Source organism: Cervus elaphus, chromosome 20, assembly GCF_910594005.1.
Source record: "Cervus elaphus chromosome 20, mCerEla1.1, whole genome shotgun sequence".
Taxonomy (NCBI): Eukaryota; Metazoa; Chordata; class Mammalia; order Artiodactyla; family Cervidae; genus Cervus; species Cervus elaphus.
The window spans coordinates 128355107-128379437 of NC_057834.1; the positions used below are offsets into that span (position 1 = coordinate 128355107).

The following is a 24331-nucleotide window of genomic DNA, read 5'->3' on the forward strand; positions in this document are numbered from 1 at the left end:
GAGCCTAGGCTTTAAAATATGAAGAAAAAGCCACAGCAGCTTGCGATGTTCCTCATTGGGTCTGTTAGGAGAACCCAGTTAGGACGTGACTGCTCTACAGTCAGGGAGTTGTGGATCTAGCACATCTCCATGACCACAGCTCTTTGCCATGAAGTTGACAGGGCACAGACAGGCTGTTTCAGTGGAATCTGGGGACTAGTTTCTCAGGACACCTGGATGAGGGTAAAAGCTGTGACGAGATTTGAGATGAAAGTGTACAGGGCTTGTTGGACTCAGTGGAACACAGTTCTTGTTGGCCTGTAGTTCTCTGAGGGAGCCTGGAAGCCCTTGCCAGACAGGCGTCAGGTCCGAGCACCTCTTCATGGCAGTACTGAGCACCTAACGCCTTCCAACGAGGGGAGATGTTAGTGCCTTCTTAGTTATGCTACTTGGGAAGTTTGAATGATGGAACTTAGTCATTTTGCTAGTCTGCCCTGAATCAGATTTATGTCGCTAATTTAGTCTTCTGGGTCTGTGAAACCAGAAGAGTTCTGAGCCTCCGAACTTTGAGTCTAGCTTATAAGGAAGAGTAAAATGCAGTTGTCTCCTCACCATGGCCCGGTCACTAATAATGAGAACTGCATGTGAGGTCTGGGCTAGTCAGAGGGTTGTAGGGTTGGGGTTTGATTTTCTGCAGAGTAAAACTCCAAAATGAGGTGTTTTAGAACTTCATTGGAGTATGGAGGATGAAAAGACATTAAATAAAGACAAGACTGAGTCCAGAAGAACCCAGGTCAAGGTTAAGGGACAAGGTGAGCTGTGGACCAGAAACGGGGTAGAGAAGCAGCTTCCTATGACTGGAAATAAGTGATAGGGTGGAGAGACGATGAGAAAGCAGCTGCTCCGCCCGAGACAGGTACAGCCAAACGGGTGAGTTCTGAGTCTCTGTCGGAGCCGGCAAGTCCCAAGGTTGGCTGCGTGTGGAGACTGCCTGGGCTGCACTGCCTTCCGTTGTCCAGCCTGGAGCCTGGCTGTCAGACCTGAGGTGTTGAACACCACTCAGGGGCAGTGGTGTGACTTCTGACAGATATGTAGGTGGTGCTAAGGGCGGGAGTATGGCTTCTTCACTCAGGAAACGCTTTTTATTACACAGGGCTTATGATGGGGTCGTTGGTGCTTGCCGAGACCCACATGGAAATTATCACTTCTTTGGTGCAATAATGCCTTCCAGTTGGGCCTGAAAAACAGAAACAAACTCCATTAATATTTGAAACATGCAGCCTAACACAAATAGCCGAGAGGTGACAAAAGTCTCCTGGAAGAATGATCCAAATGCCGCCACTCCAATTATTTTTCCCCTTCATTCCCAACTCCATGTTTTCTGGATTAGCTGGTTTCTGGCTTGGCATTCAGTCTTGCTGCATTAGGAGAAATCAGAGCTGGCCTGCTTTCCATACAATAGCTGCTCAGTGTATAATATAAGGCATTGAAAAGGAAATTGAATAAAAGTTGTTGAAATAGTGGTTTTTTCATGGCTCACATTTCAGGCCTGAATACTTCTGCTAAGTTAAACATTTGGCTCTCGTTTGGGAGCCTGGGAGCTCTGTGCTGGGACAAGAGGTTTGGGAAACAGCAAATTTTCAGCCACTGAGACAACTTGCCACCCAGTTAGAGAAAATTGCTACCGGTGAGTAGGGAGCTGTCCATCTTGTATGTGAAGCTTCAGACGCTTGGGAGTTACTCTGCTCCTGTGGCAGCCAGAAAAATAATTCACTATCATAGTGTGTGGACAGACCTTTAAGTAGGTCTATGCTGGGGACTGCAAACAGTGCTTTATTTGGAGTGCAGCTTTGAGCCAATAAAAGTAACGCACTTCTAAAGAGCCCTTTGCCCTGGGGATAACAGGGTTGCTTGTAAGTGTTAGAAGCCAAGGCATTCTGCTTTGCACTTGCCGCCAGTACCATAGGAGGCACCGGGGAACTTGGGCTTACGATGAAAGAATATGGCAGATAAGGGAGGCAGCCTCAGAGACTGCTAAGTAAACAGACTCACATCTGGCTGCGAAAGTTTGTTTTGTTCAACTTGCCAAGGAGAAAATCTGTCATCCTCCACTAGCAATTAACACAAGCCCTTCTTTATCTCAAATGCTTGGCCTTCTTGGCTTGTAGCACCCACAAGCCTGCCAATCGCAAGAATGTAAGCTTCTGTGAAACTAGGGAGGAGAGGGAGATACATCCAGGGGCCCCTCCGAGCCAGGGCCATGGGAGATGGACGTTATACACTAATAGGCCATTTGTCTAGAGCAGTGGTTCTCAAACTTTAGCAAGGATCAGAATCACCTGGCTTGCTGGCCCCCAACCCCAAAGTTTCTGATTGATTGGGCAGCTCTGGACCGGGCCCAACGATTTGTATTTCTAAAAGCTGTGGTGATGAGGATGATGCTGTCTGGAACCCAACCTCTGAGAACCTCTCGACCAGACAGCCTGGAGTTTCAGAGGCCTGGCCCCCTGCCCAGCCTTTTTCACTAGTCCCCCTCCCTCCCTTCAGCTCTGTCAGATTAAAGTATACTGTCAGCAAAAGGGCTTTGATGAAAAACACCTACACCTGAGTTCTCTGATCATGTACCAGGAGAAGTTTCATGATTTGATTGGTTCTTCCCTCTCAAAGGGCCTTCCCTTACCCCCCACCCTCCCAAATGCAGTGCCTCCTCTCTAGGCGACTGCAATAGGAAAGCACACCCACTAAAGCCCACTGGGGAGACCCAGCCCCCTCTGAGGAGGCTCTGAAATGCCAGCTGCCACAGGACAGAAGTTCCACCTTTGACATACCCACCTTTCCCAGACGATAGGCAACTTTTACCCAAGGGGAAACAAAAATCCACAGGAGAGCCAGGCTGAGGAGTCATGGGGGTTCAGAGTTGAGAACAGAACCCATCTCCAGAACCAGATGGACAGAGAATCTGCGTTCTGATCCCTCACCTCTCCCCAAAAGAGCTTCCTTGACTCCTTGGCAGTATTGAAAGTCAGTGTAGGACAAAATGCTTGGGCTGCTCTGCTTGGCTAGCAAGGGCAGGGGCTGGGGCTGGGGCTGGGGGCGCTCCACCTGGGCCGGTGCAACGATTACCTTCAGCTGCTGATTCGTCCGCTTCAGGAACTGTATCTCCTCATTGTGCTTCTTCTCCTCCACCTGTCTCCTCTCGCTCTCCCGCTTCTCAACAGCCTCACATTTTGCCTTCTGCTCGTTCACTTGCCTCTCCAGATCTCGCTTTTCCGTCTCTAACTCTGCAATCTGCGGACAGAAGCGCCAGTCATCCTGCGACGTCGCCAAGTGGATGGGGCGGTGTGAGTCCCTGGGTAGAGGGGACCTGGGACACAGCTGCCCGACCCAGGGCATTGCCAGGATCTGTGCTGCCACCCAGTGGGAGGCCAGTGACTGGCAGGGCTTGTCCAAGGGGAGACAGTTCTGTCACCCCAGGACCGGCCGTGACACTGAACCAAAGGTCCTTGCTGAGGTGACTGGAGAGCTGTGGCCCCGAGGTGGACAGAAGAGTCGCAGAGGCTCGGGGGGCTCCTGGTGAACCCACTCACTTTCCTCTCCATGTCTGACTTCCCCTGCTCGGCCTGCAGCGCTTTCCTCATGCCGAACGCCACGCTGCTCTCATACAGGGTCTGGTAGGCGGCGATGGTCATGCGGATCTCGTCCCGCACCCGCAGCAGCAGCAGCCCCCGCTCCGCACAGTTGATGGTGACCTCGCGGATCAGCTCATCTGCCAAGGTGCACACAGCGAGGTGGGAGAAAGCAGGCGGGAGGGGAAATGCCAACCGTCCTACTGCAAACCGCCTTCCTGCCGGGAAGGGCAGTATGGTGTGTCCTCACTTGCAGACAGGCAGGTCTCGGGGGCCCTGTCATGACTTCTCTGAACTCGGCACTTGGGAGCACAGGCCATCAGCAGGCCTGGCTTGGCCAGGGCAAACGGAGACAAGAGCTGTGTGTGTCTACAGCCAGGGGGCTCTTCTGGTCCACTCTTAGGCAGAGACTGGGTACTATTCAAAGCAATCTGACTTTTTCAATATAAAGATGGTGGCTGTTTTAAAGCAGTTGGGAAATCCTCTGTGCCCACTTGGCTGGACTGGTTTGGGGCTGGAAACATCTCCTCCATAAATGCTGATGGGGAGCACAAGCCAGAATCACCCTCAAACTGAAGTGAACCTGCCGGCCCCCCGGCAGCAGGGTTTGGACGTGCTCTGCATGTCCAAGTCCACGTGGGCCAGTGAGACTTGACTGAGGGCCAGTCATCTGACATCAGCACCCAAGGAGGGAGATCTCAAATCTCTGGGTCTGGGGACTTCCCTGGTGGTCCAGTGGTTAACACTCCATGCTCCCAACGCAGGGAGCCTGGGTTCGATCCTTGGTTAGGGAACTAAGATCCCACATGCCACACGGTATGGGCTAAAAAACAAAAAGTCCCTGGGTCTGTTGAGTCACAACGAATCACCCTGAAATACTTTTCTGGACCAAGGCCTGATGTTGATAGGTGGATATAAATATAGAACATGAAATTTTTCTGATTAAAAAATTAATCTCTGTTTATTATAGAAACCTTTGAAAAGAACCAAATGGAAGCAGTCCCATGGAACTGGGAAGTTCTCATCTTACTCCAAGCAGTTGCTGAGGGGTGAGGAACCAAGTCATCACGAATACGGTGACTGACAAGGTGGGGACTGGTAGGAGAGATGGGCAGGAGGGGGAAGACGGTGCTGGGTGGGGTAGGCGGGGGGAGACAGACATTCCAGGATGGGATGGGCTCAGCTTGGGGGGACTCAGGGCCTGGGTCTCTACTGAAGGGAAGGGAAGGAGGCAGTAGAGGGTTGTGTAGCCTCCCTCTCGGACCACTCACCGAAACACTGCGAGTACAGCTCCCGGCGCACTGGGCAGATGCCGGTCTCCCGGGCCTGCCGCTGCTGCAGCTTCAGGTCCAGCTGCTCCTGAAGGTGCACCACGTCCATCCTGGTGCTGGGGGTGCTGGACACCTGCTGGATCCATAGCTGCGTGTCCTCCACCCACTCCCTGCGGGATAGACACAGCCAGGCTGAGCCAGCCCCATTCACCACACAAGGTCCTCAGGACCTGAGCAGAGGTGGCCCTTGGCACTCTCTGCCTGAGAGGAGGGAGGGGCAGCTCTGTCCCCGACCCCCCGGAATCCCCCATCTCTCTCTTCCATGAAGAGGGTGTGGCTCCAAAGCCACACCCACGGTGCCACCTCCATAGGGCCCCTACCTTGGGGCTGGACAGTCTTCATTCTCCCACGATCCTCTGTGAAGTCATCACCCACGTTCCAGATCTCCCACTCCTAACATGCTGAGCACAGATTTATGGTGGATGTTGCTTGATCTGAATGGGAGGCCCAGCGGCAATACCCACTGACTTGGGGGGTAGGAGACACAGGAGACCATAAGCCTTGTGTCAGCAAAAAGAGGTGAAGGTATGAATTGGGGGGGGCGGTGTACCTATATGGACGCCCATAGTGAACCTTGTATCAGAGACCCAGCCAGGTTCTGGAATCACAAGGGGCAGTCTGAGGGCAGAGTCACCTTGAGGGAGAGGATTCCATGCATTGTTGAGAGGGAAGAAAGTGAAAATCACCCTCAGAACTTCTATCACCTTATTACATAAAAATAGTTGAAAAGGATGTTTGCGATCAATGTGGCTGCAGAAGAAAGAAGCAGGGTAAGAAGAAGGGAGCTCTCCTTTTATTTATTTATTTACAAAATTTTTTTATTTTGTTTTATTTTTATTATTTATTTTTTATATTTATTATTTATATTTATATTTTATGTTTTGTTTATTTTTGTTTATTTTATTTATTTTTGTTTATTTTGTTTATTTTTGTTTATTTATTTTATTTATATTTTTTTTGGGGGGAGCTCTCCTTTTATAAAGGAGTCTGCAGAAGGTTTCCTTGAGGAGAGGACATTTGAGCAAGACTTGAGTGAAGGAACAAGGAGGATATCAGGGGAAGAGGATCCCTGGCGGTGAGAAGGTCCTATGGTGGGAAAGTCATTGATGTGTTTCAGAAACAGCAAGCAGAGGCTCTCGTGGCATTAGCCCCGTAAACTAGGAAGAGAATAACCAGAGAGACGATCTCGGATACCTCAGGGGCCAGGTTGTGCCAGGTCTTCTGGGTTGTTGTAAGGACTTTGGATTTCAGTCTGAGTGAGAAGGGATAGTCTGACTTGTGATTTTGGGGTTGCATGGGGAATAGATTGTAGGGGCAGAGAGTGGAAGCAGAATTTTCAGGTAGGAGGCCATCGCAATAATGCAGGTGACAGCGACTAGGAATAAGACGGTGGCAGCAAAGTGAAAAGCAGTCAGATTTGGAAAGTAATTTGAAGGTAGAGGCAAAAGGAGAAAGGGGTGGCAGAAGATAAGATGGTTAGATAGCATCACTGACTCAATGGACATGAATCTGAGCAAACTCCGGGAGATAGTGGAGGACGGAGGAGCCTGGCGTGCTACAGTCCATGAGGTTACAAAGAATCAGATATGACTTAGTGTCTGAAAACAAGAACAATGGAGACAAGAGAATGTGATGAAGGGCAGGACATGTGACTGGAGAGATCAAGGGGAATGAAAATTTGCCTGATCCCCGAGTGGAAAGGAGAAGACTGAGAATGAGCTGGTTAGGGGAAGAAAGACATTGTGATTTAATTTGAACATGTTGAGTTTGAGATGTTCCTTGGATATCTTCATGAAGGTAATGAGTAAGTAGTAGAATATATACGTTTGGAGTTTAGCGGGGAGGACAGGGCTGCAAAAAGACCTGTGGGAACCATTAGTATACAGATGATATTTAAAGCCATGAGCCTGGGTGAGAGCACTCAGGAAATGATGGCAAATAGAGAAGAGGTCTCCCTGGACCCTCCCAGGATCTGGCCATCTGCAAGTTCTAGAAACTCTGGGATGTTGGGAAGAAATCTCAGTCAGAAACAGAGTCAGGGTGCCTCCTCTCACATTCCCAAGTTCCGGGAAGCAAAAGCCTGGGCCTCCTCCTAGCCACTACTTGTTTACCTTGGGGGCAGGATGGCATTCAAGATTTCTTCTGCTTGCTTTGTAGGATCTGGGACACAGGAAGTTGAGGGGAGCTTGGTCTTGGGTGGCTGTGGGACGGGACCTGAGGGTCCAGGTTGCTGGGGGCTGACTTTCAGTGGCCGAGCCTGAGAAGGAGGGACAAGTTGGGGCAGGAGGCAACTCAGACACTCAGCTCCACACTCCCTGGGCCCCTGGATTGCTCCAGGTTTCCTGCACATCCCTCCCCTAACCCCAGCTCACTTTTCCCCATCTGTCCTCTCAGCAGAAGTTATGTTTCAGAGCTGAAGGAGGCCATGCAGCGTCTCTGGTTCCACCCCAACCCAGTGCTTGCATCTCCTTGAACAGATGTTTCTGGCCCAGCTGCTCAGGCCTCTGCTCTAGTGATGGGGCATCACTATCAGATCTATTCTGGGACCCTGCGACCCTAAAAAGACTTGTCACATCGCCCTGTGACTTTCTTCCCCATACTAATCTGCCCTTTGGGATCACCCAGCATTTGGTCTTCTTTGGCGTCTCTCCTCAGGTTCCAGTTCCCTTTACTCCCAGTGACTGCAGCCTCTGTCCCTCGGGACTCCCGACTTCAGCGCAGCCCCTGTCTTACCCCAACGGAATTTCGTGCTCCCCCACCCTCTGAGACTCGTCCTTACTTTGGGGCTCCGTTTCTCAGTATTCCGGCTCACCAACACCGGGGTGTCATACTTAAGCAGAGAGTCTGCTGGGGGAATCATGGTGGCGGCGCGAGTAGCAGCCCAGCAGCCGCCCTCCAGTCAGGGCCTTGTTTGCCGTCGCCATGGAAACCTCCGCTCCGCCCTCATGGCCTGGGCGGGGCTTCGGGGTGGGGCCAGCAGCGCGCGAGTTCAAACTCTGCCTTCGCAGAAAGTTTTCCAATGCTTATCAGACCGCCTGCTCAACAGGGTCCCTCTGTACTCTTGGAAGCAGGGAGAAAAACATCAGTTCTGAATCCCTGGGCTGCGTCTAGCTCGCAATTTCAATTAGATGCTTACCACCTTCGTTGACCCTCCATTTTGTCATATGCAAAATGAGGAGTCGTCTGACTCCTTAGCGAAGGGTTGGGAAAGATTCTCAGTGGAAGGCATCTGAAGTTCTCACGTTATAAAAGGTATTTGTTTTTAATTAAATGGAGAAATGACAACATATCAGACAGTGCAGGAACAGAGGAAATGCTAATGATTTGCCCACGGGCTACCATCTGTGATTGCGTTTTCTTCCTCTTTCCTTGGTGTTTCCAAACGTAAATGTAATCACAATCTGTGCACAGTTTTGTTTAACAAGTCAGGTTTTTTTCCATTTGTCATATAGTCTGTAAATAGCAAACTGCAATTCAAATGGGCTTCTCCGGTGGCGGTAAAGAATCTTCCTGCAGTGTCGGACACTTTCACTTTTCTTGTAAATAGCATTGCGAATGGCGACATAGTATCTTTCCTACCGCTAGGAGTGCAGGTTGTCTCTGTTTAGTAAATTACTAGTTAAACATCCTTGAAAGTGAGTGAAGTTAAAGTCGCTGAGTCGTGTAGCCGGGCCAGGCTCCTCTGTCCATGGAATTCTCCAGGATACTGGCTGGAGTATCCAGAATAGTGGAGTGGGTAGCCGTTCCCTTCTCCAAAGGATCTTCCCAACCCAGGCATCGAACCCAGGTCTTCCTCATTGTAGGCGGATTCTTTACCGTCTGAGCCACCAGGGAAGCCGTTCTCGAGAGCAGTTTTCCCTAAGTTTGCTTTTGAAACTTGAATCTCCCGCCTCTCGAGACGGGTCACTAAGGCCCCGCCCACTCCGGAATCTTGTCACGTTATCTCCGCTGTAAGGACTTCTGGGAGAGCGCGCAGCCGGAAGCGGAAGTCCTGGAGGCAAGTCCGTCATTTCCTTTGGGACAGGAGGGCAACGGACCTTTTTTTCTTGGCTCCGCAGATCTCTCGGCATGAAGGAGGTGAAGAGCGAGCGGGAGCGGGGGGGTCGGCGAAGGCACCGGGACGGGGACGTGGTGGGGATAGCGCCGGCGGTAGTGGTGAAGCAGGAGCGACTCAGCCCGGAGTCCGCGCCTCCGGTCCACCGCCGTCCGGATTCCTCCGGCGGTAGCCCGTCCCCACCGGCCGGCGAGTCGGGCCGCCCAAGTCACCGCGGGAACCGAGCCCGAGGAGGTAGCCGGTAAGTGGGAAGCATCTCGGGGTGAGTCTTAGATAGGGCTGGTTGAGAAGGGAGGACAGGGCTAGCGCCAGAAACACACCTTAACGCGGCAGCTTGGACTTAATCCTAAAGCGATAGAAGTGATCAGCTGTGCTTGTGTGGAAGAATGTTTACTCCGGCACCTAGCACTTGGGTTACAGCTGGACGTTAAGCGCTCAATGCCTGCTGCGCAGTCTCTCGCCCCTTCATTTATGTGTACCCAGCATTTCACCGAGTATGGTCCAGTTGATAGCAGTAATAATTTAAGTTGAAAGATTTCCCCCATCTGCCTGCAAATGGAGTGCAGGCGTTATCTTTTCAATTATCTGTCCCCAGAAGTTTACATATCGAGGGCTTAGGCAATCTACCTGATATTCTTGCGGGGGGAGAATGTCTCTTTATAGACACCTTCATTTATTCATTCATTCGACGTAGTTTTACTGAGGACCTATTATGTGCTAAAGACCTTTCTAGGTTATAAAATAATGTGGGAAAATATACAACATTTAAAAAAATACAAGCGTATATGTGGAATTTGACTTAAAATAGTATAGAATTATATGCAGAAATATAATGGTGAAAATGGTGGGGGATTGGGGAAGAAGAGAGTCCTAGGTTCTGGGGCTGCAAGGGTGAACTTAGATGGTCTGCCTCTAGATGGTGCTCCTAGATGGTGCTGTAGCCCTGAGACAAAATAACAAGCAAATTTGGAAAAGTAGTCTCAGTTAGTAACAAGTATTTGGGGGTAGGTTAATGTGATAGTGAGAGAGTGGAGGGAGGTGGTTTTCCCTGAGTTGCTGTCTGGAAAGTCCACTATTTGACCTAAGACTTGAATGATAGGAATAATCTGCCTTGTTGAAGATCTAGGCAGAGGGAACAACCCATACACAGAACCTGAAGTGGAATTAATTGTGTTCTTCTAGAAAACGGGGTGAGGGGAAATCCAGTGTAGTAATCAAGGAGAGTGGTAAGAATGAGATTGGCGAGTGAGGAGATAGAGCCAGAGACTTTGCTGATAGATTATGATTGTGTGGGGAAGGAGCATGGAGGGCTGTTGATCAAGGGGAGAAAAATAATCAAGGGTGACTCCTAGGTTTTTTGCCTGAGGAACAGGGTGGATGGTGGCACTAATTACCCAGCTGGCAGAAAACAGAGGAAAGTGGCTTGGGTGGTTGGGAATCCACAGTTGTTATCTAAGTGAGAAGTTCTAGTAGGCAGTTACGTATGTGGAAGACATAGGACCAGAAAAGTGAAGTTCCTGATCCTTTTAGTGTGATCAGCAAAGACTTACACAGACATGGTGTTTGTGAGTATGCCTGACACTTGGAGCTGTTTTGTATGAGGGAATGAAAGTTGAGATAAATGTGTGTACCATTTTCTGAACAGGTCCCCAGCCAAAAAGAAAAACAAATCCTCAGGAAGAAGGAGCAAGTCTCCCCGGAGTAAGAGAAGCCGAAGTCCTCACCACTCAGCAATCAAAGTAAAGCAGGTAAGTGGATTGAGGTGTTTTCATATTGGCTCCAAACCTGGAGCCTCTCCATCATAGCTAAAGTGTTATGTATGTGTTTTCCTGTACCTGCAACGGGCTTCTCCAAAAACTGGGCTTTTTTTTTTTCCCTTTTTTGTTCTTTCTTTGTTAACTTAAACTTTTCATTTTGAGATAATTGTTGATTCACATGCAGTTGTAAAAGGTAATACAAAAGTAACTGTTTGTCCCAATGGTAACATCTTACAGAATTATAGAACAATATCACAACCAAAATGTTGACATCAATTCTGTCAGGATACAAAACATTTCCATCACCACAAGGATTCCTCAAGTAGTTCTTTTATATCACACCCAGTTCCCTCCCACCCTTACCCCTCCACCTCCTGGCAGCTTCTAATCACTTCTCCATTTCTGTAATTTTGTTTCTTCAAGAATGCTGTGAAAATAGAATTGCACAGTATGTAGCCTTTCTGGATTGGCTTTTTCCACTCAGCTAAATTCTTTTGGAGTTCATTTATATTGTTGCTTCTGTCTGTAGTTCCTTCCTTTTTATTGCTGAATGGTATTCAGTCATATGGATTTAACCATTTGCCCATTAAAGTATATCTGGGTTGTTAGCAGTTTTTGGCTATTAGACATAACACTGCTGTGTACACATTTCTTTACAGGTTTTTGTGTGAACATAAGTTTTCGTTTCTCTGGGATAGATGCCCAGGAGTGCACTTTCTAGATGGTATGGTAGTTGTGTTTTGTTTTTTTTCCTAAGAAATTGTTTTCCAGAGTGCTATGTTAGTTTGCCAGGTCTTCCGTAACAAAATACCATAGACTGGTTGCCTTAAGCAGTGGAAACTATAATTTTCACACAGTTCTAGAGGCTAGAAGTCAGAGATGAAAGTTTCAGCAGTTTGGTTTCTCCTGAGGCCTTTCTCCTTGGCTTGCCTTCTCTGTTGGGTCCTCACAGTCTTTCCCTCTGTGCGCTCCCATCTCTGTGACTCACATCTTCTTTAACCACATCAGCTATATTGGATTAGGGGCTTAGTCATTTTAACTCAATCAGTTCTTCAAAGACCTTACCTGCAAAAAATCTGGTTACAGTCTGAGATGTGGGGGTTGAGACTTCAGTATATAAATTTGGAGGGGGCACAATTTAGTCCTTACAGTGGCTGTCCCTTTTTATAATGTGAGTGATCCAGCATTTGGTATTGTGACTATTTTGACCATCTGACAAGTATGATAGTGATACTGCGACTTTAATTTGCATGTCCCTGGTGGCTAACGATGTTGAGCATCTTTTCATGTGTTTATTTGCCATCTATATTTCCTCTTAGGTAAAATGTCTCGTCATATCTTTTGCCTATTTTCTAGTTGGATTGTTTTGGTTTTGTTTTACTATCGAATTTTAAGAGTTCTTTTTTTTTTGTAATATATTCTTAGATACCAGGCCTTTTGGAGTGAGAGGTTTTAATATTTTCTTTCCATCTGTATCTTGTCTGTTTATTCTCTTAAAAGAGTTTTCCTCAGAGCAAAAGTTTCTGATTTGTTTGGAGTCCAGCTTGTCTGTTTTTCCTCTTACAGATTATGCTTTTGGTGTTATGTCTAAGAACTTCTCTGGCCCTAGAACCTGAAAATATGTTTTTTTTTTTTTTAATGTTCATTTAAGTCCATGATCTGTTTTGAGTTTGTTTTAATATAAGACAGGAGCTTTAAATCGAATTTCCTTTTTCACCCATGGATATCCATTTACTCCAGCACTAGGTGTTGAAGGGACTATTTTTCCTCCCTTTAATTGCTTTTGCTTCTTTGTCAAAAATCAAAAGTAGTGTGTGCCTTTATTTCTGGGTCCTCTGTTCTGTGTCATTGATCTGTCATTCTGCCAGTACCACAGTCTTGATGACTGTAGCTATATAATAAGTCTTAAAATTGGACAGACTGATTCTTTCACTTTCTTCTTTTTAAAACTTGTTGGGACTTCCCTGGCAGGCCAGTGGTTAAGACTCTGAGGCACAGGTTCAATCCCTGCTGGGCGGAACTAAGATGGCACATGCCACAGGACATGGCCAAATAAATAAATAATTGTTTTAGGAATTCTTGTTCCTTTGTCTTTCCATATACATTTTAGAACAATCTTGTTTATATCTATAAAAAAAACTTGCTAGGATTTTGATTGAAATTGTCTTAAACTTGTACTTTTTGAGAATTTTTAAAACATTATATAGTCTTCCAATCTTTGAATATAGATGTGTCTCTCTTTATTTAGATCTTTGATTTCTTTCATCAGTGTTTCAGTGTACAAGTCCTGTATGCGTTTTGTTAGATTTACACTTAAGTAATTTTTTTAAGTTATCATTAAGTGATATTTTGAATTTCAGCATTTACTTGTTCATTGCTAGTACATAGAAATATGATCGATTTTTGTATGTTTATCTTATATCCTGTGACCTTACTGAACTCATTTATTTTACCTAAATAAATCCCAACCTAAAACTTGGGATTTTCTACATAGATAATCATATCTGCAAAGAGAGAGTTTTGTTTGTCTTCCTTTACAGTGTATATTCATTTTATTTCCTCTTGCCGCATGGCTGGGACTCTAGCACTAAGTGGAATAAGAGTAGTAAGAGCAGACACTTTTGCCGTGTCCTCAGTCCTGATGGCCAGGCATTCAGTCATCGTCTTGTTCTTTTTCCTTGAAGTTTTATTTAATTTTTGACAGTTCTTGGTCTTCGTTGCTGCGTGTGGGCTTTCTCTAGTTGCAGTGAGCAGAGGCTATACTCTTGTTGTATGCATGCTTAGTTGCCTTGTGGCATGTGGAATCTTCCCGGACCAGGGATCAAACCCGTGTTCCCTGCATGGGCAGGCAGATTCTTAACCACTGGACCACCAGGGAAGTCCTCAGTCTTCTTTTTAAAGAGCCTCTGGGTTACAAAGTGCAAATAGAGACACTGGCATTAAGAAATGTATTTTCCTATGAATTTGAGCCAACTTCCTGCTACCTAAAAAGATTCAGAGCCAGTCTTGATGATCTGTTGTATGAGTTGGTCAGCCATCACCTTCATTATCTCAGAATTCAGCCACTGGAACCACAATACCCAGATTAAACCTCTCAAACCACTTGTAGCTTTGTGTGTGTGTGTGTGTGTGTGTGTGTATGTGTGTACAGCTTGCCACTGTTGTGATTTAATAATTTTGGCATGTTAACATTTTGTAGATTTATTTATTTATTTATTTTTCATTTTGTAGATTTAAAAGGTACAGTATATAGCCTGTTAGTTGGATACATTGATATATTGTAATATGACTGCCATGGAAGCAGTATTTACCAAGTTAGATCATTATAGAGTAGTGCTACTGTCTATATTCATTTTTCTGGGCATTAGATCTCTGTCTGTGGCTTATTTGCTATTCGTTACTGTTAGTACACTTAAATACCATCAGTCTATCCTCCTGCCTCCCATCTCTGGTGACCACCATTTTCCTCCCTGACTGTTTATATATATAGGAGATAGATATAAAGGAGCTTCCCTGGAGGCTCAGACAGCAAAAATCTGCCTGCAGTGTAGGAGACCTAGGTTTTATCCCTGGGTCAGGAAGATCCCCTGGAGAAAGGTGTGTGTGTGAGACTTTTTTCAGCTTGCAGTTTTTTACCTCTGGTTTCTAAATCAGCAACTTATAGTAAATCCTGGGGCCTATCATATGGAACTGTTTTGTGATTATTGTTACTTTGGAGTGGCTTAGTTTGCCTATCTATGCTAACTTCCTTCCTGACCTCAAATAATCTCTTAAAAAGCTGATTTCGTTGTATCAGCTAGAAACTTGTAAATGGCTCTCAAGCAGAGGGGATTGAGGACTTGACAGGCAGTTGAAAATCAGTGACTTTCACCTGGGTTGTAAGAGCACACACAGCTTCTGACTTGTACTTAGAGATATCCTTTTCTGCACTATTCAGCCACCATTAAAAAAAAAAAAGTTCAACACAGAGTTATATTCAATATAATTTAATAACCTAATATGGAAAACAACTTGAAAAAATGTGTATATGTGTGTAACTGAATCACTTTGCATATATGCCTGAAATGAATACAACATTGTAAATCAACTATACTTCGATTTTTTTTTTTTTTTGAAGGAGGTAGGGGACAGGATTGTGGAAACCTGAGGAAAAAATTTATCAATTGCTTATTCATCATCATAACACAGAAGTCTAAAATAAAAAAGTGAGAGTATGGTTTACATAGTATATGGTTACTTCTCTCATTAGCCCCAGAATCACACCCCTCCCCATGAACAAAAAAAAACCACCTCAGTCCCCAGAGGTCACCTTTTTAATAGTTTGGTATTTATACTTTAGCGTTCTATAATGCTTATGTTCTCTTCTTTTCCTTTATATTTTGGTGGGTGTGTGTATTCTGTGCAAAGATGTTAATTAACAAAAAGAATCATGTTGTATCTGTTATCCTACTTGACTTATCAATAGTTGAGAGTGTATGTTGAAATCTTAGTTATTTTGTGTTGTCTGGTTATGTAATTTGTCATATTCTCTCCAAAGCTTCTACTGATTTTTGCCTAGTATACATACATGTACTGGAAACGAAGACAGAATTGCCCATTGGATTTAGCAATATGTAGGTCATTGGTGACCTTGACCAGCAATTTTAGTGGAGTAGTAAGGGTGAAGCCTAATTGGAGAATTCAGAAAAAGATGGAAAAAGAATTGGAGACTGTTTAAAACCAAACTCTTTAAGGAATTTTACTCAGAGAGTGAAGAGATAGAGTGGAAGCCAGCATGGGAAACGGGCTTTGGGAAGAGCAGATGCCGGTGCTGACGGCTGGTCCAGTGCAGACCAGGAAAGGGGACTGTGCGCGGGGGGGGGGGCAGGGGTCACTGCAGCAATGCTCTGGGTGCGAGGGGAGCTCCCCAGTGTGGGGACTGGCTTCAGATAGAAGCACAGAGAATGTGCAAACTACCGCACAACTGCACTCATCTCACACGCTAGTAAAGTAATGCTTAAAATTCTCCAAGCCAGGCTTCAGCAATACGTGACCCGTGAACTTCCAGATGTTCAAGCTGGATTTAGAAAAGGCAGAGGAACCAGAGATCAAATTGCCAACGTCCGCTGGATCATCGAAAAAGCAAGAGAGTTCCAGAAAAACATTTATTTCTGCTTTATTGACTATTTCAAAGCCTTTGACTGTGGATCACAATAAACTGTGGAAAATTCTGAAAGAGATGGGCATACCAGACCCCTGCCTCTTGAGAAATCTGTATGCAGGTCAGGAAGTAACAGTGAGAACTGGACACGGACCAACAGTCTGGTTCCAAATAGGAAAAGGAGTACGTCAAGGCTGTATGTTGTCACCCTGCTTATTTAACTTATATGCGGAGTACATCTTGAGAAACGCTGGGCTGGAGGAAGCACAAGCTGGAATCAAGATTGCTGGGAGAAATATCAATAACCTCAGATATGCAGATGACACCGCCCTTATGGCAGAAAGTGAGGAAGAACTAAAGAACCTCTTGATGAAAGTGAAAGAGGAGAGTGAAAAAGTTGGCTTAAAGCTCAGCATTCAGAAAACTAAGATCATGGCATCCGGTCCCATCACTTCATGGCAGATAGATGGGGAAACAGTGCCTGACTTTATTTTTCTGGGTTCCAGAATCACTGCAGATGGTGATTGCAGCAATGAAATTAAAACACACTTGCTCCTTGGAAGGATAGTTATGACCAACCTAGACAGCATATTAAAAAGCAGAGACATTACTTTGCCAACAAAGGTCCATCTAGTCAAGGCTGTGTTTTTTCTAGTGGTCGTGTATGGATGTGAGTGTTGGACTATAAAGAAGGCTGAGCGCTGAAGAGTTGATGCTTTTGAACTGTGGTGTTGGAGAAGACTCTTGAGAGTCCCTTGAACTGCAAGGAGATCCAATCAATCTGTCCTAAAGGAGATCAGTCCTGAGTGTTCATTGGAAGGACTGATGTTGAAGCTGAAACTCCAATACTTTGGCCACCTCATGTGAAGAGCTGACTCATTGGAAAAGACCCTGATGCTGGGTAAGATTGAGGGCAGGAGGAGAAGGGGACGACAGAGGATGAGATTGTTGGATGGCATCATTGACTTGATGGACATGGGTTTGGGTAAACTCCGGAAGTTGGTGATGGACAGGGAGGCCTGGCGTGCTGCGGTTCATGGGGCAGTTGCAAAGAGTCGGACATGACTGAGTGACAACTGAACTGAACTGAGAAGCACACATAGTTTCCTTATGGGCACAGGAAGGGAAACAGTATATGGGTGTAGAGAGTGGTAAGGGGGCAGACATAGAAAACCCCTTCTGAGTAAATAAGACATGTAGAGGACCATGTAGGATGAGAGAGAAGGGGTGAAACAGTCATCTGGGAGGAGGACTAGATCAAGAAAATGTAGGATGGTTGCTGGGCATCATTAAGGAGGCTTAGGGCATGCTTCTGAAGTGGGACCCGTCAGAATGGCTTGTGCTTCTCTCTTGCCACTTTGATGTGCTAGATGCTGGTTGTGGTTTTGCCGGGACAGTGCAACAAGAATGGCATTGGACAGGGGATTGAGGGAGTGATCCTACTGCTTGACTCTGGAAGTTCAGCTGGAGGGGAAGGGAAGAGAGCACATCAAGAGAGTGAGGGACTGTGCAGAGGTAAGAGGAGCAAAGGCTTGGATGAGTCTTACTGGCATGATTGTTAGAGTTGGGTAAAATGTGAGCTGGAAAGATGGGCAGAAAGAGGACTGCTTGAAATTGAAATTATAGAGGGGCTGCAGTTCTTAGAAGTGAAAAGGTCTGTGTAACCGTGAGGTGAGTGGCTGAGGAGAAAGGAGTTGGCAGATAAGATAATGGGGAGAGAGCAACGTGAAGAGTGGACAGGTGAGCGTGGTACTGAAATCAGCAAGGGCAGTGCTTTAGAGAGTGACGAGCTAGAAGTGAGACGGTGACTTGAAGGGGCGTGATTTAGGGTTAGTAAATGACAGCAACAGTGAGAGTGGTGGCTGATAGTGGTCTTACATGAGAGTCACTGCCGCATCTTTCCAGGGAGAAAGAAGAGGTGGGGAGTGTTCTAGAATTGGCAGTGAGAGGAAAGGGCATTGCCTGCCGTATGTCCAGGCCTGAAGATGCTGGGAGCTGAGGGGAGGTTGGAAGGAGAAAACCAGCTCCTTTGAGAGAGCTGGGGGGGAACAGAGACGGGAACTATCTGAGAAGACACGGAGGATGTAGGTTGGTTTTGCCAAGCTTCCCATTTCCAGAGGAAATAGAAAGTACAGTGGCTTTAGGAGTTGAAAAAGGGTGGAATTTGGGGACAGAATCCTTCATATATAGAGCCTTATGGGAATTAGAGTACAAGGGAGGTGGCGGTGATGGCCTGGAGTCTGTGACGTCTTACAGTGACTCATTTAATCAGGGATAAAGGGCATAATGAGATTAGTTCTGGTGAACTCAAGGCAGATGGTGGTGGCAAGCTTGTGACTGTCTTGGGGTAGGAGGGATGGGTGTCTGAGGCTCCCTTCTTCTTGGTACTTGTCTTTGGAGGTTAGGAAGTCTAGGAAAACTGGGTCCAGCTCCGAGCAAGCATACCCCTACTTGACCTCTGTGGTTGGTAGGGAGAAGGCCTTGAGGCAGGGGCTAGGGATGAGGGTCGGCGAGGAAGTGGGGGCAAGGTCCCAGTCCTGATGCTCGGGATTTCCTCTCCACCCCTTCCCAGGAGGGGAGCCTCACTTCATAGTGGCAGGGCTCCCTCTTGAACTCTGATACTTTAGCTATAAGATTAGTAAGGATAAACCTATCTTCATGTGTTCATTAAATATTTATTAATACTTCTTCTGAAGATTGCTTGTTACTATCCTTTGCCCATTATCTACTAGGTGATTATCAGTACTGTTTTTAAAGAAGCTGTGGTATGTTTCTTCATTTCTTCAAATCTTTAAAAAATATATCTGTTACAGTTGACCCTTGGACAACATGGGTTTGAGTTGCACTGGTCCACTTATATGCAGATTGTTTTCAATAGTAGAGGCTGCAGTACTCCGTGTCCCGAGTTGGTTGAATTTGCGGATGCAGACCCTCAAATACAGAGGGACCACATATACAGAGGGACCACATATACAGATCGCCAACGACAGCTGCCTGGAGGGTCAGTTCCCCTGTGCCCCAGCTGCAGTCAATTTTTACAGGTTTCTTCTTATATAGTTCTTAATTTTATTCCTAGGTATTGAGTAATCTTTGTTACTGTTGAAATAAGATCTTTCAAAATTACTATTAATACATTTTTATTTCTGGCATAAGAGAGAGGTAGCTTTTTTCTTTATGTAATTATCTTGTATGTGACTACTTAATTCTCTCTGTGAGTTGTGTTTTCCCTAAATTTGCCTGTAGGTATTCTTGTTTCTTAGGCTCTGAACATGGGTGTGCACTGTTAGAGCTATATTTGGGCAGCAGCCTGGGGTACCTTGGAGAAGGAGATGGCAACCCACTCCAGTATTCTTGCCTGGGAAATCTCATGGACAGAGGAGCCTGGCAGGCTAAAGTCTGTGGGATTGCAAAAAGTCGGACACAGCTGAGCGGCTAACACTTTGACTGGGTGGTGGCCTTGCAAGGGGAACATGACCACCACCGGTAACCTTATTTCTGTGGGACATTTTGCTCTGAACACCAAATCACAGATGACTTCTCGAATGCAGCTCTGTTTAGAGACCGTGAACTGCCTTTACTTTCCTGAATCTGTTCGAATTTCAGGAACGTGAGGACCATCCTCGGAGAGGCCGGGAGGATCGGCCACACCGAGACCCCTCAGGACAGGACCACAGGCGAGCTCGGAACAGCGACCGGGACAGGCACCGTGGCCATTCCCACCAGAGGAGAAGCTCGGCAGAGGGGCCTGGCGGCGGGCAGCCTCAGGGGCGTGATCGCGATGCTCAGAACCTGCAGGCTCAGGAAGCCGAGCGGGAGTTCCACAACGCCCGGCGCCGCGAGCACCGCCAGAAGAATGAAGTTAGCGCTGGCAGTAACGCGTCTCAGGACGCGCTGCCCCGGCCTGGACCTGGAGGCAACAGCAAGGACAAAGAGGCACCTGTTAAAGAGAAGCCAAGCTTCGAACTTTCTGGGGCACTTCTTGAGGACACTAACACTTTTCGGGGTGTGGTTATTAAATACAGCGAGCCCCCGGAAGCACGTATCCCCAAAAAACGGTGGCGTCTCTACCCCTTTAAAAATGATGAAGTGCTTCCAGTGATGTACATCCACCGACAGAGCGCTTACCTCCTGGGCCGGCACCGCCGCATCGCAGACATTCCCATCGATCACCCCTCCTGCTCAAAGCAGCATGCCGTCTTTCAGTACCGGTAAGTGTCCATTTGCGGAGGAAACCAAGGTGCCAGCAGAAGCCCGCCGTCTTGGCTAGTTAGGATTACTGAGATCTGTGCACGTGTGTGTGCACAAGAAGCCCATATCCCTCATACCTAATAGTATTTTTTTAATTTTTATTTTTTTGGCTGAACCTGCATGGTTTATGGGATTTTAGTTCCCCATCCGGGGATCGAAACCAGGCCCTTGTCAGTGAGAGCGTGGAGTTCTAGCCCCTGGACTGGCAGGGAATTCCTTCTAATATTAGTCTTAAGGAGTATTATTCCTCTAATGTGTAATCACTTTATATAAATAATTGCCAACACTTGTGTAAGAGGATTGAAGTTGGTGTCTGAAATCCAGATTTTGAATCCTGCCAATGCCACTTACCTGGGGCCAGCCGCTTTTCTGGGCCTCAGTTTCTACGTCCCTCGCAGGGCTGTTATGATAGGTAAATGGAAATAAAGCTGAGAATGGAAATAAAGCTGAGAATGCCTGGCATATGTTAGCCGAATCTCTCTCTTGGCAGTTTCTGTAGTACATCTGTTATTGTTGGATGCTCACAACAATCCTGTGGGGAGGCGAGGACTAGTATTAATACCCCATTTAACAGATGAGACGATGAAGCTCAGCAAAGCCAGGTGGCCTGCCTAATACATAATCACTGAGGTAGCATGCTGGCTCAAATTGGTTTTGATCTGAACAATTTTGATCATCTTATCTGTCCCCTTGACTCCGAAGTCCAAATACACTGGTTTATTCCTATTGGGACAGAAGCTAAAATATGTTGAAATATAGGTAAAAGAAGCATTATGTTGATTATTAACAATACAAAAAATGTCAAATTTTTAAAAATACAAAAAAAAAGTATTTCTTAACCATGGCAAGAGGCTTTGGATTCTGCATTTTAAGCTTTGGTCTACCATGAATCCCTTCCTCCCAGTGACCAGTTCTCACTGATTTAACTTGCTCCCAATTTCAAAATCCATGACTGTGCCTTCCCATTGATTTCTACAGTTTGAACTTGAACTGAGTCTAAGCCAGGTATTTACGTTGTCCAGACTGTTAGCAAAGAGCTGGAGGATCTGAGGCTGGATTTCCCTCACAGATTTCTCTACTTTGCCTCCACTAGGCTTGTGGAGTATACCCGTGCTGATGGGACAGTTGGCCGCAGGGTGAAGCCCTACATCATTGACCTTGGCTCAGGCAATGGAACATTCCTGAACAACAAGCGAATTGAGCCACAGAGATACTATGAACTGAAGGAAAAGGATGTCCTTAAGTTTGGGTTCAGCAGTAGAGAGTATGTTCTGCTCCACGAGTCCTCTGACACCTCTGAAGTAGACAGGAAAGAAGACGAGGATGACGAGGAAGAGGAGGAGGTGTCTGACAGCTAGCAAACTGAAAACAACCCAGACTCTCGGGAGACCTTTTCTTTGTGCGAAGGCTTTGGGACTGACTCACGGGGCACCACTGTGCTCTCTGTAATGCCTCTTACTGCCTTAAGTCTTTCTTCTGTTGCTGACCAGCTTATGTTTTAGTGTAAAAAAAAATGACTTAGGTTTGGTTGAACTTCTTTCTGTGACACATTGGCCACATGCCTGTGGGCATTTATTTCCCGAACAGTCTCACCGACACATCGTGTTTTAGTAGAAGCATCGTGGCTTGAGTTGGTGCTTTCAGAACTGCTGCCTAGGAAACTATAAACCCTTGGTTAAGGGGGAATTGTGGCTTGTTTTCTTTGTACAGTTACTTTATTTATATAGTTGTTAAGCTTTATGGACCGGGTTTGTTTTTATCTCGGGGGCAAACCCCTGAACAGAGAATCTTACTAAGCTTTGGTTATCACCAAAATAGCCTCCAGAATATACCAAAGCTTTGACCTGGTTGAGCTCTTGAGTCATAGAAATTGATTTTGCACTTGGTTGGTTTGGGTGGGTGGGTGGGATTTACCACATGACCTCATTATTGACTGTTGGACTCAAACAGATACTTATGGAGCCTGCTTCAGCTCACCACTGTACAGGAGGACCGTGGCCACTGCCAGCGCGTGCTGACTGCATGTCACAGGAGGCCGAGATGGGTCGTGGATCTGTTTCCTGGGAGACAACTCTGACTTATCCATGGAACATGTACAGAACAATTTTGATCATTGTAGCTGTTCTTCAACTTCACATTTTTATTTAGAGGTTATCTCCATTCTTTCTTCTTTGAGAGAAGCAGTCATTTTTGTAGCAGGGTCTTTGCTTTATCCTAACAACATATACATGTCAAAAGACGGTTGTGTGGTTTACACGTTTCATCTTTTTAAAACAACATTCAGAGAGGTTGTATTTACCTTCCCAAGGCTGGAAAGTATGGGAATTGCCCAGTTTTCTCATTTTCCACCAGAGGACTATGTGTAAGTAGAAAAGTCACAACTGCTTACATCTGTTGTGTGTATGTATATATGTACATATTTAAAAAATTGTGTGAAAGAGCCGCATACTGATTTTCCTATGAGAATGTTTTGTGACGTAAATGTAATACAATATTATAGGCAAAGGCCTCCCTGCATTTGAGGAGCAGGTTTTCATTTATATGTATTTTTGGAATAAAAAATAATAAAATTTGTAAATATAGCCCCCTTTCAAAATGTACTTCTTTGCTTGCACAGAAGACCTTGTGTTCACAGGTGTATTCTGGTGCTAAGGACATCTCTGAGTCAGTATTGTGGAGTAGAAGTTGACAGTCGTGGAGGGTGTTGTGGGAGTGATAGGGCCCACACCTGCCTTGGAATCCAGATCTTCACATCTCAGCGACTTGAGTGGTGGTCCTGATGAAGCAGCAGCGCTTTCTGAGTTGGCAGTGGAGGGCTTTTCCTTCCCAGAAGAGTCAGAGTTGGGGCAGGGTATCCATCGTGGGCCTCCTACCGCTGACACCTGTCCCTGCTTCCTCACCCTCAGGTGGTGATGGGGGTGTGAGAATGGGAAGGAGAGATGATGCAAGTCAGTCAGTGCTGCTGCTAGCTGGTCCTCTTGGGTGGAAACTAATGATCTTACTGGGCTTCTCTGGTGGCTCAGTGGTAAAAGACTCCACCTGCCAATGCAGGAAACTCAGATTCCATCCCTGGGTTGGGAAGATCACCTGTAGAAGGAAGTGGCAACCCACTCAAGTATTCTTGCCTAGAAAATCCCATGGACAGAGGAGCTTGGCAGACTATAGAGTCCATGGGGTTGCAAAAGAGTCGGGATACAAGTGACTTAGTGACTAGACAACATTAACATTAGCTGATCTTGCTTACCATTGTATTTCCATTGAGGTCTCATACCTGTATGTACTCAACATTAAATGTTGACTAGTACCTAGTGTGGAGAGGAGCAGCTGACTAATTTTATTCAAAAGAAAAGATCCCCTTTGGGGACTTCCCTGGCAGTCCAGTGGTTAGGACTCTCCTGTCCACTACAGGGAGTACATGTTCTATCCCTGGTGGGGGAACTAAGATCCCACATTGTTCAGTCACCAAGTCGTGTCCAATTATTTGTAACCCCATGGACTGCAGCACTGCAGGCCTCCCTGTCCGTCAACATCTGGAGTTGGCCCCAGTTCATGCCCATTGAATCGGTGATGCCGTCCAATCATTTCATCCTCTGTCTCCCTCTTCTTCTGCCTTCAGTCTTTCTCAGCATCAGGGTCTTTTCCAGTGAGTCGGCTCTTCCCATCAGGTGGACAAAGTATTGGAGCTTCAGCCTCAGCATCAGTCCCTCCGATGAATATTCAGGATTGACTTTCTTTCGGATTGACTGGCTTGATCTCCTTGTAGCCCAAGGGACTCTCAAGAGTCTTCCCCAGCACCACAGTTCAAAAGCATCAATTCTTTGGCACTCTGCCTTCTTCATGGTCCAACTTCACATCCGTACATGACTACTGGAAAGACCATAGTCTTGACTTTATGGACCTTTGTCAGCAAAGTGATGTCTTTGCTTTTTAAATATGCTATCTAGGTTTGTCATAACTTTTCTTCCGAGATGCAATCATTGTCTAATTCCATGGCTGCAGTCACCATCAGCAGTGATTTTATCTGTCACTGCTTCCACCTTTTCCCCTTTTAATTGCCATGAAGTAATGGGATTGAATGCTGTGATCTTAGTTTTGTTTTTTTTTTTTTCTTAGTTTTTTTAATACTGAGTTTTAAGCCCACTTTTTCACTCTTCTCTTTCACCCTCATAAAGAGGCTCTTTAGTTCCTCTTCACTT

The 24331-nt window shown here is 46.1% G+C and overlaps 2 protein-coding genes across 2 annotated transcripts; one reads left to right on the top strand and one right to left on the bottom strand.

Moving 5' to 3' along the window:
* Positions 1-685: 685 nt before the first annotated feature.
* Positions 686-7957, bottom strand: DNALI1 (dynein axonemal light intermediate chain 1). The gene is made up of 6 exons (XM_043877264.1): positions 7716-7957; positions 7048-7193; positions 4877-5046; positions 3567-3745; positions 3103-3267; positions 686-1216 (listed from the first exon to the last, which is right to left on the bottom strand). Exons 1-6 carry the CDS (start codon positions 7794-7796, stop codon positions 1181-1183), a joined length of 777 nt encoding a protein of 258 aa, XP_043733199.1. The 5' UTR covers positions 7797-7957; the 3' UTR covers positions 686-1180.
* Positions 7958-8940: 983 nt separating this feature from the next.
* Positions 8941-22717, top strand: SNIP1 (Smad nuclear interacting protein 1). The gene is made up of 4 exons (XM_043876648.1): positions 8941-9231; positions 10636-10738; positions 19491-20095; positions 21229-22717. Exons 1-4 carry the CDS (start codon positions 9005-9007, stop codon positions 21491-21493), a joined length of 1200 nt encoding a protein of 399 aa, XP_043732583.1. The 5' UTR covers positions 8941-9004; the 3' UTR covers positions 21494-22717.
* The last annotated feature ends 1614 nt before the right edge of the window (positions 22718-24331 follow it).